Raw genomic sequence first — 17,262 nt, 5'->3', positions numbered from 1 at the left:
AGATTACACTGGCGTATCACATGGACTGGCAGACCAATTGACGTACGAAAAAACAAAGAACTAAAAAAACTGAAGGAAACCAAATCTTTACTCTACGAGCATTGAAACGGCTTTGCGATGGTCTTTCTCAAAATATCCGCTTTGTTTTTCGTTTACTCACTGATTGACAAATATCCTGGTTTGGTTTTTATCTTTTGGTTTTCTTAATTTTTTAGTTCTTTTTTTTTCTTATTCAAGCTCAAATTATTTACGAACGAAAAAATATAAGATTAAAGATGTCTTGGTGAAATGGCCCTAAAGAGGAATATATATAAATATATATATATATATCTATATATATAAAAATAAGTTGTCTGTCTGTGGATGTGTGGATGGATGTGTGGATGGATGTGTCAGGTGACGTCACCTGAAAAAACTGGATTAGGTGACGTCAAAACTGAAAAAACTAAAAAAAGGCAAAAACTACAAAAAAAAACTAAAAACTAATAAAAAAAATAAAAAAGCTAAAAAACTAAAAAAACTATAAAGGTAAAAACCAATAAAAAACTAAAAAAAAAACTGAAAAAACTAAAAAAAGGCAAAAACTACAAAAAAAAACTAAAAACTAATAAAAAAAGTAAAAAAGCTAAAAAACTAAAAAAACTAAAAAAACTAAAAAAAGGTAAAAAACTAAAAAAAATAAAAAATAAAAAAAAAATAAAAAAAAGGAAAAAACTGAAAAATAAGCTAAAATAAAGGTAAAAACCAATAAAAAACTAAAAAAAAAAAGGAAAAAACTAATAAATGACGACACTCAAAGAGAAAGCGACCAGGACAAAAAACTAAAAAAAAAGGCAAAAACTACAAAAAAACTAAAAACTAATAAAAAAAATAAAAAAGCTAAAAAACTAAAAAAACTAAAAAAAGGTAAAAAACTAAAAAAACTAAAAACTAAAAAAAAACTAAAAAAGGTAAAAACTAAAAGAACTAAAAAGAAAAAAATAAATGACGACACTCAAAGAGAAAGCGACCAGGACAAAAGGAATGTTCGATTAGCAATCAACAAAGCACCGGGACACAGGGAGTATAAATGACGACCAGGACACAAGTAAAAAAAAAAATTAACAAAACTAAAAAGAAGGTAAAAACTACAAAAAAACTAAAAAGAAAAAAAAACTAAAAACTAATAAAAAAACTAAAAAATCTAAAAATCTAAATAAACTAAAAAAGAAAAAAAAAGGAAAAAAATAAAGGAGAAAAACAAAACTAAAAAACGAATGTATATACAGACCGGTACACCGGGATACAAATGACGACCGGGACACAGGGAATATAAATAACGACCGGGACACAGGGACACAACTACAACGGGGACACCGGGGGAAACAGGGGGATAACCTGACAATCTATTTATATGCAAAGACAATGGGACAGCAAAGAATGTTGTATATTCGCAAGTTTTACGTAGTTAAAACCATATATATATATATATATCTATATTCACAGGTGGGACATAGGGACACAACTACAATGGCGCGTAACTATTATGGCGCGTAACGACTTACGCGCGCGGGGGGGCTTGGGGGGGGCGCGAAGCGCCCCCACCAACTAGGTGTTGGGGTGGCGCGAAGCGCCACCCCAACAGCTAGTATATATATATATATATATTCTCCTGATGAGCCCTTGTGTTGGGTTGTTGCCTCTGAATTATTTGTCTTTACAGTTTTTATTGTTTGGTAAATGACGACTTATACTTATTGACGACATGACTGCCTGTCCATGGATTATTCTTTATGGTTGATTGTGTTTGGCTATGCTCTTTGACCTATGTGATTGTATGGATGAGTAGGGTTAAGGCCTCATTCAAGTGCTGGTCTATATTAATCACTAATTTAGGAAAACAGTCTTCCTTTTCTCCTTCTGTCTCTTTTTTTTTTTTTTTTATGTGTTTGTGCTGCTGCATTGGTGATTTCTCTTTTCATGATATATATATCTATATATATAAAAATAAGTTGTCTGTGTGTGGATCTGTGGATGGATCAGGTGACGTCACCTGAAAAAACTGGATCAGGTGACGTCAAAACCGAAAAAACTAAAAAAAGGCAAAAACTACAAAAAAAACTAAAAACTAATAAAAAAAGTAAAAAAGCTAAAAAACTAAAAAAACTAAAAAAAGGCAAAAACTACAAAAAAACTAAAAACTAATAAAAAAGCTAAAAAACTAAAAAAACTAAAAAAAGGCAAAAACTACAAAAAAAACTAAAAACTAATAAAAAAAATAAAAAAGCTAAAAAACTAAAAAAACTAAAAAAACTAAAAAAAGGTAAAAAACTAAAAAAACTAAAAACTAAAAAAAAACTAAAAAAAAGGAAAAAACTGAAAAATAAGCTAAAATAAAGGTAAAAACCAATAAAAAACTAAAAAAAAAACTGAAAAAACTAAAAAAAGGCAAAAACTACAAAAAAAACTAAAAACTAATAAAAAATAGCTAAAAAACTAAAAAAACTAAAAAAACTAAAAAAAGGTAAAAAACTAAAAAAAATAAAAAATAAAAAAAACTAAAAAAAAGGAAAAAACTGAAAAATAAGCTAAAATAAAGGTAAAACCCAATAAAAAACTAAAAAGAAAAAAAGGAAAAAACTAAAAAAAATTTTCATCTAAAAAACTAAAAAAAAACTAAAAAAGGTAAAAACTAAAAGAACTAAAAAAGAAAAAAATAAATGACGACACTCAAAGAGAAAGCGACCAGGACAAAAGGAATGTTCGATTAGCAATCAACAAAGCACCGGGACACAGGGAGTATAAATGAAAAAAGCTAAAAAACTAAAAAAACTAAAAAAAGGCAAAAACTACAAAAAAACTAAAAACTAATAAAAAAAATAAAAAAGCTAAAAAACTAAAAAAAATAAAAAAACTAAAAAAAGGTAAAAAACTAAAAACTAAAAAAAAACTAAAAAAAGGAAAAAACTGAAAAATAAGCTAAAATAAAGGTAAAAACCAATAAAAAACTAAAAAAACTGAAAAAACTAAAAAAAGGCAAAAGGAATGTTCGATTAGCAATCAACAAAGCACCGGGACACAGGGAGTATAAATGACGACCAGGACATAAGTAAAAAAAAAAAACTAACAAAACTAAAAAGAAGGTAAAAACTACAAAAAAACTAAAAAGAAAAAAAAACTAAAAACTAATAAAAAAACTAAAAAATCTAAAAATCTAAATAAACTAAAAAAGAAAAAAAAGGAAAAAAATAAAGGAGAAAAACAAAACTAAAAAACGAATGTATATACAGACCGGGACACCGGGATACAAATGACGACCGGGACACAGGGAATATAAATGACGACCGGGACACAGGGACACAACTACAACGGGGACACCGGGGGAAACAGGGGGATATAAATGACGACCGGGACACCGGGACAGGGAATGGTCGATTAGCAATCACCATCAACAAAGCTCAAGGGCAATCATTAGAATCATGAGGTATAGATCTGAATACAGATTGTTTTCCCATGGACCATTATATGTTGCATGTTCAAGAGTCGGTAAACCTGACAATATATTTATATGCAAAGACAATGGGACAGCAAAGAATGTTGTATATTCGCAAGTTTTACGTAGTTAAAACCATATATATATATATATATATATATATATATATATATATATATATATATATATATATATATATATATATATATATATATATATATATATATATATATATATATATATATATATATATATATATATATATATATATATATATATATATATATATATATATATATATATATATATATATATATCTATATTCACAGGTGGGACATAGGGACACAACTACAATGGCGCGTAACTATTATGGCGCGTAACGACTTACGCGCGCGGGGGGGCTTGGGGCGCGAAGCGCCCCCACCAACTAGGTGTTGGGGTGGCGCGAAGCGCCACCCCAACAGCTAGTATATATATATATATATATATATATATATATATATATATATATATATATATATATATATATATATATATATATATATATATATATATATATATATATATATATATATATATATATATATATATATATATAATGAAAAGAGAAATCACCAATGCAACAGCACAAACACATTAAAAAAAAAAAAAAAAAAAAAAGAGACAGAAGGAGAAAAGGAAGACTGTTTTCCTAAATTAGTGATTAATATAGACCAGCACTTGAATGAGGCCTTAACCCTACTCGTCCATACAATCACATAGGTCAAACAGCATAGCCAAACACAATCAACCATAAAGAATAATCCATGGACAGGCAGTTATGTCGTCAATAAGTATAAGTCGTCATTTACCAAACAATAAAAACTGTAAAGACAAATAATTCAGCGGCAACTACCCAACACAAGGGCTCATCAGGAGAATACACACCTGCCTATAGGGTTTCGGCACTTTAAATTCTCAATTCCCCTCCTGGTAATCAATTCTCCCTTGGGAAATTCTCCCAACATTTAAAATTGAGCTGAAAAAAGGAAAGTAAGACAAAAAAAGGACAGAAAAAACGAAGGATTACGGAGTGTTCTACCTATATTCCAAATTATAAGTAGGGTATGTGGTGTAGAATTTCTTATAGGATTTCTTTTTAGATCTTATTTCTTCTGTACGAGTTGTTGGGGAACAGGGATTGATTTTTCATAGTAGGGTAAGATAAAGATTGAACAAATAAATTTAATTTCTTTTTCAAATACCAGGAGACCGAGCTTCGCCTGTAGAAAACAAGACCGTATTATCTTCCTTTTTTTAATTTTTCTCATGAAAAAACTTTAATACTCGTGGAATAACCTTACTTCTCTTTCAAAAACTAAATAAAAAAACTTTCAAATTAACAATAGGCTAGACTCTTAATCGTATCAACAAACTTTTCAATCGGACAATGATATGAATGACATGATTGCCAGAGATAAGACTATTGACAGGATCATCAGTTAAAATGGAAAATGGAAAAGTTAAAAGTTAAAATGGAAAATGGAAAAGTTAAAATGGAAAATGGAAAAGTTAAAATGGAAAAAGCTTACTGTGCTTCCTCAAAGCCATCAGGAAGAGTGTCACGTTTTTGCTTCTTGGCGTTCTTTTGTGGCACGCATTTTAGAATAAGTACGTCTCTCCTCGGGTTTGTCTTTTTGTTTAATTTCTTTGCTTTCTTCGCCAAGTCATATTCAACAACCAGCCTGTGATAGTAGGTGGAACTGCCCTGCAAAAAGTTCGACATTAGTAACACTATTTGACATTGACGTAACTTGACATTTTTGACATTATGTGACTTTAGTACTTACATTGATTGTACATGATGACCAGGTATTTTTAAAAGTAGAGAATATTCTTTAAGTATTTAAGCTCTTATTCCGTTAGGTTTGGATGTTTACTCTTGCTTATAAAGTTTCAAGTTTCATATTAAGAATCATATAAAAAAAATTAACATTAGCTTCACTGAGGTACTTTTTTCTCATTAAGCTCCTTATTAAGGTTTTTCTTACATTAAAGATCTCTTTATTAATATCCTTAAAGAGACTTCTTTAAAAAAAGAGCTCTTAAACAGCTCTCTATTATGTCCAGTGCCCAGCTAGCTACCAGGAAAGAAAACCGAAATAAAAAGGCTTCCAGTGCAGAATTTCGTGGTTTCAGCTACTTTGTTTGTTTTTCCAGTCACTGGGTTTTCGTTGCTGTTCAAGCCAAGAGACAGTAAGTTTCCTTTATAAGATTTTCAGCCAAGGTTTCAGGATTTTAGGTTTTCAGGTTGCAGCCAGCGCTGTATCCACGAAAGAATAGTGTTGTTTCCTGCTCCACAGCTTTTTTGGATCTGTTTGACGATTTTAGGTTTGGTTCGGTATTAAGTGCATTGGAGTCTTTCATTTTCTCTACAAGACCAGCTCAAGACCGTAAATTATGTAAAAATGCCATTTTTGTTTTACTTTTCGGAGAAAAATAATATTCAAAAACTTATTGAAAATAGTTCAGAACTTTTAGAGAAGGTAGTTGGGCCAGGCGAATGAAATTTTCGGTAGCTAGACCCAACACCAATTTCTGGAAAATCTCTGTAATTGTCATTCGCGTAGCTCAACTACTCTCTTGAAAGAATGACAAACCAGTGTCCAACAAGCGATTGTTTGCTTTACGGTGACAGCACATGAATTACCTCTACAGTCAAATCTAAGTATTTTATTTTATCATTAAAAATAAATTAAAAAACGAAGTGTGCTGGCCCTTTCGGTATGTCTTTTTTAAAGCAGAAACAGACGTAAAGCAGAATGAAAAAGATATGAAAAATTAATTTTGATTGAAATCACAAATATGAAATGGTTTTTGACCATTCAGTTGGTAAGAAAAGGCTTTACACCCATCTCTACTGCTAAGGTTGATTTTCTGGCTTTTTGAAAGTACTCTGTAACTGTTTCCAGTAACGTTTTTAAATTTTGGATAGCATAATTAAGATTTGTATCTGATATGTTGTTTTCCAATCTTCACATTCAGGTATGGGCAGGGGGAGGCGGCATTCGTACCTATACTACTGTCAACTTTCAGTTTTTGCGGAATTTTTTATCCACAGAATCCTCCTAATTTTTAGGTTTTGATGTACATAATGCATCAGACTTGGTCTAGATATAGAAATTATTTATGTTCCAGCCAGATTAAGCGGTTTCCAGACATATCTAAGAGGTTTGGCGAGAAAAAAAAATGTGACAGGCTAGAGACAGACCGTTATTTTTACGTTCAATAAGTCAGAAAATGACTCATGGAAACATTAGTACCAAAACATAAAAAAACTGTTTAAAAACTATGAAACTAATATTATCATTGAAAAACTATTAGAGATTATAAACGAAATCATTGAAAAATTTCATTATTGATGAAACATTATGTTTGTAAACTGTTATATTAGCCAGATTATCATCAGCTTGCCAATTTTACTCTTTTAAGGAAAATCACGTCATTACTACATGGTGATCCTTTTGTAAGTATGTCTCCAAAATGTTCTGACTGTACTGATAAGACAAGTCCTGTTTTTTGACAAATTAATTTTGTAATATATTACTTATCTGATTTTATAACATTCTGCTCAATTTTTCGTTTTTCGCTTAACAAAAGTGCCAAGATTTTCAAGGTCGCTAATTTCAGTCAACAGTCCTCAGTCAAGTAAATTTCGAATTTTTTTTTTACCAACAGTAGATTGAACAGGCTACTTTGATATTATATCCATCAAACTCCTTCGACCGTCAACGAGAGCAGAATAAATCTTGATTCTCTAAAAAAAAACAGCTTGAGTTGTAAGATCCGAGTCCCCAGATTTTCTTAAGGGGATTTGATCAAACAGTTCGTGGTAACGAACTGTAGTAAGGAGCGACCCGACTCAATGGAAACTTTCCATGAAGGAATTTGTCATGGGGGAAGAGAATTTCCATGAAGGGGGCGCAGGATTTTTTAGTATTTTTTTAAAGAGCAATAAAAAAATAAATAAAAAAAAGTTTCTTCAACTGAAAGTAAGGAGCAGCATTAAAACTTAAAACGGACAGAAATTATTACGCATATGAGGGGTTCACATCCTCCTAATACCGCGCTCTTTATGCTAAAATAATTTTATTAATTTCAACTATTTATTCAACGGCCTTTGTGATTCAGGGTTTATTCTTAAGGAATTGGGACAAAATCTAAGCTTTAGTGTAAAGAGCGAGGTATCGACGAGGGAACGAACTTCCTCATGTACATGTTGTCCCCTGGGAGAACTCGCTATTCGGCCTTTGTCTTTGAGACGGACAGCCGACGCTGGGGCTCGCAAAATGATTGTAAGATATCGAACCCCCTTCAAAAAAACGTACCATTTTAGATATCGAAAGGAATAAGATCTTATTAGGTTGATTACCAAAATTGGGTATATAGCTGGTGAAAACGCTATAGGTACAGCAAAGATATTTTGTGTTAAGAATGAGACACAGCTAGTCAGAAGAATTCCTCCTAATCGTACCGCGTAAGTGCCGACCACACATAAAAATTCATAAATGTGTGTGCGCAAAGATGAAAACAATGATAAGTGCCCAGTTATCCCTATCTTAAAACATTTCATGGACAGGGTTACCACTACTGATGATACCACTATTGATGATTTGTCACTCTCTTGGTGATTTTTTTGGTGATTTTCTTTAATTTGATGATTGTTGTTGATTTCCTTCTTTAGCTTGGCGAATTTCTACAATTGTGTTTGACTTTCTATGTATGATTGGTTTTACTGTTTTACTGAGGTGAAATAGTTGATGACTTTCATATTTTGTACATTTTTTTTCTACTTCTGCACTACACTGCAATGACGTTATTTTAAGCTTGTCTGTGTCCGTTTGGCCCTTTGTTGTGTTTGGTCTTGTCTCAGTCCGTTTGGGAGTCTTTTTAATCCTTAAATTCTTTTGTTGTGCACATAAATATATTACACTTTTCCCACAGAAATACCCTAGAGCTATGTTTTCTCTGACTTTTAATCCACTCTGTGAAAGTTCTGATTTTCTGTCTTACTTCGGTCAGGAGCTTTAAAGTTAACTTATTTTTTAAATGACATGCCTCATATTTAGTCAGAACTATATAAATATAGTGTTACCAATAACATCTTTAGCTGCAGACTTTGACAGTTGGTATGGAGGGGGGATAGTTTGATTTATTGTTTTCGCCATGGCCTGAACAGACTTTTCTAGCAATGGATATCTATTTATCTATCTATTGTACACTTACTGTGCTGGTAAACGGTACGCTTAAGCAACATAAAAGTGGAAAACTGATTCGTTCCAATTTTCATCATACTTGTCACTGGTGGTGTTATACTTACCAATTTTAGCAAAATAAAGCTTGATACCTTACGAACGTCAAAACTCAGCCAAGCATTTGAAGCAGTGACTACAGCCAACTCATAGCTCTCCATAACTCTTCAAAATGCATCTCAACCCTAAAAGCTCTTGTCAAATAATTCCCAATCACAAAGCTCCCTAATGGCACAACTCAATTCTTTACCGCACTGCCCTCTAACGGTACAACTCAACTCTTTACCATACAGCTCTCACCACATCAGCTCTCGATCAATCCACCTCAGTACTGAACTAGTTTTCAAGGTTACAACATATAAACTAATCGGATTATCTTTTTACAATGTTCGTGATCTGAGCTAGCTACTGCCTTGAATGAAATGTACTGTTACGAAGTAACTTGCAATTACTGAAATAAGTTTTGCAAATTGGAATTGAAATTTTTTGGAGGATTATTTATTTGTGGAATTGGCAAATTGTAGACCCTCTTTGGGAAAGTGCACTGCTCAGTGATGCGCAGGAAAGTCTTTTAGGTCGACTTTACACAAGTGGGATTGGAATCCACTTGGATGCAATAGGGAGGCTTGGCCCTCACTTAAAGATAAGTCTTTTTCTCTGTTTATTGACTTCTAAAAATACTATTAATGATGCAGCGTTTCAAGCAGTTTGGGTAAAATTGGAGCAAACAGTATTACTGGCTTTCATATAAAGTGAATATACCACTCGATGCCTTTTTTTATGCTCTTTACAAATATAATAATCGCTTCTACAGGAAATTCAGATTTAAGCACTTTTTGAGCTCTTAAAAATGACTTAAAGATTTGTAATGGGTCATTACAAATCTGTAATAGCTTAGAAACAAATTTGGGCTATATATTTGCACACCAGGGGGGTGGGGTGGGGGTAAATCATAGCATATATTAAATACGTAAACTAACCATTGCTGTATTTTTTTACGAGACCTGGTTGAACTTCGTTGAAGTAAGGATGCTAGGGCTGTTTTTTAAAAAAAATTTAAATAACATTATTTAGTTTTATTTCTCACAATTTAATGTAAGTTTATTTATATATACATATTTCCTTTCTTGTTCTCGTATTGTGCTGAAGACGGCCTTGGACATAGGGCCGAAATATTCACAGAACTGATTTCCACTGTCTTGAAAAGATTTTCCCTATTGTTTCTACTTTGTATTTGTTTGTTATGGAAAGGCAGTGTGGTCTTCGTCGCTATTTTCCCAAAACGATAGATTCATCCAAGCCTGCTGGTAAAAAAGCAATTGTTGAACTTGATACCCCTGAACCCCTGAGATTTATGAAACTCTTTCTAAGGCTTTTTTAGCCGTGAAAGCAAGTGATAAATTAGGGTCTAACTCAGTTTCTTCAAGTATCGCCCCAATTTACAACAAATTAGTTGCAACTGAAGCCCAGCTTGTGAAGACAAAAAGTGATCTGCTGGAAAATATTACAAAAAAGGTGACTGAAAAGTTCAATGACCCAAGGTCACTAAAAGAGACTACTGAACTGATAGTCAGCCAGGTTTATGATTCAGTCACCCTCTAGTTTAATCCAAAGTTTGCAAAAATTGAGCAGGCTCTAAGTAGTCTGAGAACCCAAATTAGAAATTTGGAGGGGAGGATTAGTAGAATTGAAAAAAAGCTTGATGATTATGATCAAGCGTCCTTGCTTGATGGTCTTATATTTCATGGGGTAAAGCAGTTACCAGGTGTAGACACTCGCACTACAATATTTCAAATTATAAATAGCAAAATGTCTGCAACAGACCTCTCATCTTCTGATTTGATTAATGTATACCGTCTCCGATTGAATAATCCGACTACACAGCATGAAGAAAGTTTTATTAGAGTTGCTCCGATCATCATTAAATTTTCTGGCAAAGATGTAGCCCGTAGAGTGTTTAAAGCAAAAGCTAAACTTGCTTCAACTGGTGTTTTTGTATCGGAGTCTCTAACAAAACGTCGCCGGGACATTTTGAATGCAGCGAAAGACAAGTATGGTCAGAGAAATGTTTGGTCGGATCAGGATCAGATTTTGGCAAAGCCTAGTGCAGGGTCAACAGTCATGAAAATCCGTTCTATTACCGACTGTATTTTGTCTCATATGTTATGATTAGTGTTTTTTTACATTTGTTTATTTTGTTTTAAGGTTTTTGCTTGTATTTTTTTTTTCTTTTTTTTCTGCTTTTATGTGTATTTTTTCTTTCTTGCTCTTTTTTGTTTTTGTTTTATTTAGAGAGATTTGTTTTGGTACGATGATTTAATATTTGGATGGAACATTTGGAATATTTAGAGAGATTTGTTTTGGTACGACGATTTAAATATTTGGATGATTTAATGACCCGACCTTTTCTCCTTGAACAGGTTTTGTCGGCACAAATAGCAAATGATAGTGAGCCTTGTATGAACCAAGTTAGATTTAAACAGTTGAGAAACAGTGCTTACGTTCAATGTTCGCAGTTAAACCCCGCGGAAGCCGATTTACTGAGTTTATGTGCCTGGAAGTGCCACCTAACCACGTGTTGTGAGGATGTGTTGCAATTTCTCTCTGATTCTCAAGGTAAAGTTAGTTTTATTGGTATATGTGAAAGTTTTTTGAGTCAGGAACACTCTGTCTCATTGTATTCTTTTCCAGATTATATTTTGGAGATTAAAAACCGGACGTCACTTTATAGAGGAGGAATTGCGCGTTTGATTTCCAAGTCGTTGACATAACATGTAAGAAATGATATTGATGTTTGGATAGAGGGTAAATTCGAAAGTTTTAATCTGGAATTAGATATGGGAAGTAGTAAATTTGTGATTAGTGTTGTGTATAAACCACCAAGTGTTAGCTGGGAAGAATTTGAACGTGGGTTTGATCAACTTGCGCGTGAGGTGTCTCAGACAGGTTTAGATTTTATTTGTGTGGGTGATTTCAACTTTGATCTGCTAACATTGAATGGAGCGAATTTTGATTTTTTTTTTTTTAATTTGACGGTTGCTCATGATCTTTTCCCTATAATAAATATTCCAAAACGTGTTAAGAGTCATTGTGTCACTCTCATTGATAATATTTTTGTTGGTTCTAAGTATCTGGACCGTAGTTATGCCGATGTGGTTCTATATCCTTGTTCGGACCATTTCCCAGTTGTTGGAGCGGTACCTTGTGGCCGAATAAAAAGAAATAAAATAAAAAAAGTAAAGACTAGGTCTTTGAAAAATGTGAATTTACAGAGGTTTGGCGAAGAGTTGAGTACCATTGATTTTAGTAAGATTATGGATATGAAAGATGACGCTTCTGGTGCATTTGATCGTATGATGGGGGCCGTACAGCCAATTTATGATAAGACTTGCTCAGTGAAATTCTTGAAACCACTTAAGTGTGAACCCAGGAAGCCCTGGATAACTATTGAAATTCTTAAAGTGTCAGATTTGAGAAATCAAGCGTATGTGGAATACTTAAATAGTGAATGTGCCATGAAACTGGAAGAATTCAAAATAGTGCGCAACAAAGTAAACGCGATGAGAAGAAAGGCTAAAAAAGAATACTTTGCCAACCAACTGAGTTTAAATAAGGATAATACTAAAAGAATTTGGAAAGTTATTAATGACATATTAGGAAAAAAGAAAGAAGCTCCACCTCATTCACTGCTGATTCAAGGTGAACTTGTTAATGATGAAATAAGTATCACTAAATTTGCTAAGTTGTTTTCAAGTGTTGGGCAAAATATACAGGCGCAAGGGTTGGTGAACTATAGTAATGATTTAATGAAAGATGAATTTGTGGATGATAGAGGAATCGGAAATGAAATTGAATTTCAGCCTTGTACTGGAGATGAAATTCTGAAGGTTGTGAAAACAATCAAATCGAATTCAGCAGAGACAGATGGCAATAATCTGAAAACTTTTAAGTCAGTGATGTGTTATTTAATGCCATGTCTAGTCCATATAATCAATCTTTCCCTCCAAACCGGTATATTACCTGATGCGCTTAAAAGGACAAAATTAATCCCCCTTCACAGAGGTGGCTATAAGCTAGAAATTGAAAATTACAGACCCATATCAATCCTACTCTTGTTTTCGAAAATATTTGAAAAAATTGTGCATAAAAGTGTTTATGATCACCTTATGAAAACGGGGATGTTAAGTGAAAACCAGTTTGCCTTTAGGAATGGTCACTCGACGTCGGACACCGTGCATTCCCTTTGTGATATTGTATATAAATGCTTTGAATGTGGTGAAATCCCTTTGACTGTTTTTATCGATTTTAAAAAAAACATTCGATACAGTGGATTATAACATACTACTCAAACGTCTACAATCCCTTGGAGTTCGTGGTAACTATTTAAAGTGGTTTAATAGTTTTTTAAGTGGTAGATCTACTCAAGTTGTATTCAATGATGTGTTTTTTTTTTTCCTTTTCAAGTAAGGTGTGGTGTACCTCAGGGGTCTGTTTGGGACCACTTCTGTACCTTGTGTATGTTGATTCAATGCGTTTCTACTTTCTACTACAATGAGTGTTGTATTACGACTTTTGCAGATGATACAGCTTTAACTGTGTCTAGTCATTCTGTCGATGATTTGTTGTTGAAGGTAAATAGGGTATTAAAGGTATTTTTTGTATTTACAAGTTTGAGCCTTTTGTCAGTGAACGTTAATAAAACTAATTTCATGATTTATAGGAGAGTTGGTAAGCCTCCATGTGTTGATAAAAAGATATTTTTTAACGGTAGGCCTTTGTCACAGGTGCATGAAGTTCGTTATTTGGGGTTCCAGCTTGATTGTAATCTATCTTGGGAGAACCATAGTGATCTTGTTGCAGCTAAAGTTGCTAGAGGTTTGGGAATTTTGCGTCGATTAAACCATGTTTTACCATTATCAGTTCTTTTATTATTATATTATTTTATTATTACGGTTGTGTCCTTTGGTCTAGTAATTTTTACGCAAATTTTAAAAGAGTGCAGATCCTACAAAATAAAACAATACGTCTTCTTGGTAATTATGTAGAAAATGTGAATGATACGGCGTCATGTTTTAAGAAATTACGAGTGCTTAACATTGGTCAGATTCGAGATTATCAAGCAGCTGTTTTTGCGTATCGATGTTGCAATGATGTATGTCCTCCAGTTTTTACCAGTTTTTTTCGAGTAAATCTTTCACTCCATGGGTATGAAACTAGAGAGGCAGATAATTTTATTGTTGAATACCGAGACACCACACGTGCAGCTTTCAGAATCAGGTATTTAGCTCCGTCTATTTGGAATGATATCCCAGCTGGCATTAGGGAGGCGGAACATATTGGTTCGTTTAAAGTAAAATTAAAAAAAAACATTTATTGGGAGTGGAGAGTTAATTTTTTTTAATTATTGTTAGCCTTTATTTATGTATATTCTGGTATTAAGGGTAATTGAGTGAGTGTTTCTGTCCTTCTTTAATTTTTGTTTCTTTATTAAATTAGGTTGAGAATCAGAGGATTTCAGCCGTCCAACACCAGGCTGTTTGAGACTTCCCCCGGGCGGTTGTGTGTATTTATAGTTTTTGTAATTTAATAGTTAATAAATAAAGAGAGTTCATTCCACTCACCCAACTCGCCGCCAGCCAAAATCATAAATTGAATTCCGGTTTTTACCAAAGGCAAAATTATCAGTTTTTTTGGCAGCTGATGACAACATTACATTATATTTCCCAACAGACGTTTGACTTCCACCAAGGTTGGTGATATAAGTTTTTAAAGTGACTAGTCATCGAAATGACACTCAAATTACAATCGAAGTGTCCTAAAGGGGAAGACAAAGTAAATGAACTTTTTTTTATGGTTGCAGCAGCAATTGCAACCTAATAAAGAGCGAATCAGAGCCCACAAGTTAAAAAACGCGTTTTGAGAAAAACTGCCTAATCAAAACAATTGCCATGAGACACTGATTCAGGAATGGTAACTAGAATTTCGGTTTGTCTAGAAAGTGGGTTTATTTCAAAACGAAATTTATGCTGATTTCGAATAAAAGTTTAAGACCCCTCAAAAATGGCATCAGATCAAAATGAAAAATATACCATTGGAATCAGCATGATCAAAAACCTTTAGAAGGGAAATCACAGTCCCCGGCTTTGAACAATAAAGAAAACCATTTTTTTTTTTGCATGATATCACTGATCTGTCTCCCTTTTTTTATTCTTTTATTTTTTCTACCAGGTCTAACGGGTTAGAAGTTATTTTCTACTGGAAGGGTTTGTAACATGACACTGATTCGGGAATGGTAATTATTATTTTCAATTATTATTTCCATTATTATTCCCCAGCTTTCATCACGTGTCATATAACATACACTCGAGTAGTGGAGTTTGAATGCTAATGAAATAAAACAAAATATGAAAATACAATACTTTAATAACAAAATTATGAAAACTATAACAAAAGAATTATGAAAGGGCGCATTATTCTAAATACGAAACCTAAACTAACCTAACCAAAATACCAAATCAATATTTGATTAAAATACAGCTATAATGTAATTTGCCACTGAGCCGAAGCTAATTGTCTGGTATGAGCACTGTGAAAACCGGATATCGTCTCATGTTCGCGATTTAAGTTCTCAAGTGTTTATTATATAACAAATTAGTGCCGAATTTTTTACCATCCAGGACCTCGTATTGGCTTTCTACGACCTCATGTATAATAAACAAACTTACATGTACAAAGTGCGGTTGAAATTTTGAATCATTTCTTAAATTAATTTTAAAAAACAATGTTTTTTTTTGAGGGAAGTAGAGAGCGAAGTTGAAACTCAAAAGGAACAAAAATTATTACTTCACGGCCTATCTTACCATATATCGTAAAAACTAGCGCAAATAAATCAGCCGGTAGTATTTCCCTAGGTTTGCAGGATTATAGAAAACTTGCGTTTTACTGAAAACACAAACAATATAGGAGTTTTGGTACCTTAAAAGCAAAATCTTTAGGGACACCTTTAACAATATAAAAATAAAGTATTTAGGATAATTATTTTTTTTCCGTTAATTTGGCCTCATTTCTGCGCAACAAGATTGACCGTGGTTTTGGATCTGAAAAGGACATGTCTTGATTATTTTGTTGACAAGTTCGGAGTGAAGCAATTTTGTTAGAATTAGGACTACATACTCCCCTTAGAATTTGTTGCATAAATTGAAATTCTCATTGTGTAGAGAGAAATAACCGGATTTCCAGAGTTCATATTATGGTTAGATTATTCTTCATTCCGAGTAATACTAGGAGAGACCAAGATATTACCTGTTAAATCAATCTGTTATTTTTGTATCCTGTTTAATGACTTTGCATTTAATAAAATAACACTTATTTTTATGTCTAAGTTTTTATGATAATTCTAATTGTATACTGAAAGTTACTGATATCACAGCTCGCGTAAGACTATGAAAATTTGTTATTACTTTGTTGTTGCGTTGTTGCGCATCGTTACTTTGTTGTTGATTACTTTGTTGTTGCGAGCCTACATACTCATTTTTCACTCCCAAATCAATATTCTTGTTTTTGTGCCTGGCTTTTGTGAATTACTAAAGCACTAGTTTTCTATAATCCTACAAACTAACCAACATAGGTAAATATCACCAGCTGATTTGTTTGCACTAGTCTTATCGATAGGCTGTGAAGTAGTAATTTTTGTTCGTTTAAAGTTTTAACTTCGCTCTTCACCTCCCTCAGAAAAACTTTGATATTTTAAATTAATCTTTGCCTGTTTTAATCGAAAATCATATAGAAGGCACAAAACCATGATCGTTACTTTGTTGTTGATTACTTTGTTGTTGCGAGCCTACATACTTATTTTTCTCTCCCAAATCAATATTCTTGTTTTTGTGCCTGGCTTTTGTGAATTATCAAAGCACTAGTTTTCTATAATCCTACAAACTAACCAACATAGGTAAATATCACCAGCTGATTTGTTTGCAATAGTTTTATCCATAGGCTGTGAAGTAGTAGTTTTTTTTCGTTTAAAGTTTTAACTTCGCTCTTCACCTCCCTCAGAAAAACTTTGATATTTTAAATTAATCTTTGCCTATTTTAATCGAAAACATATAGAAGGTACAAAACCATGATTAAAAAAACACTCAATACCGATACGCCCGTTATAGATACGCGCGATACTACTACGTTCGATAACGGTGTGTGCGATACCTATACGCCCGATAACAAAACGGCTGATATCGCACATAGCCCTTTCCCCAGGAACTATGGAAGGTTGTATTATCACCAAAAGCATATTTATTGGACATTTGAACTATGTATAACAAAGTGGCAATCTCAAAATTCTGGTCGGGCGACTTTCAGATACAGAATTAGCTGTCAAACGACCAATTGAAGCAAAATAGGATGTAAATTCCCGCTTTATTTCTTTTTCTTTATCAATAACTTTTCCGTCTAACTTGACATTCGTTGATAATGATGGAGGGGAATGGTCAGGCTTAACCACGG

At 33.0% G+C, this 17,262-nt stretch overlaps 1 protein-coding gene across 1 annotated transcript in view; it reads right to left on the bottom strand.

Moving 5' to 3' along the window:
• The window catches only part of LOC136036457 (uncharacterized), a 70,582-nt gene that overhangs the window by 17,103 nt on the left and 36,217 nt on the right, over positions 1 to 17,262 (bottom strand). The window contains exon 4 of the mRNA XM_065718701.1: positions 5,044 to 5,219. Coding sequence (XP_065574773.1) covers positions 5,044 to 5,219 — 176 coding nt within the window. The remainder of the gene's footprint in view (positions 1 to 5,043; positions 5,220 to 17,262) is intronic.

Source organism: Artemia franciscana, chromosome 15 (assembly GCF_032884065.1).
Source record: "Artemia franciscana chromosome 15, ASM3288406v1, whole genome shotgun sequence".
NCBI lineage: Eukaryota > Metazoa > Arthropoda > Branchiopoda > Anostraca > Artemiidae > Artemia > Artemia franciscana.
This window is presented reverse-complemented; position numbering and strand designations above follow the sequence as displayed.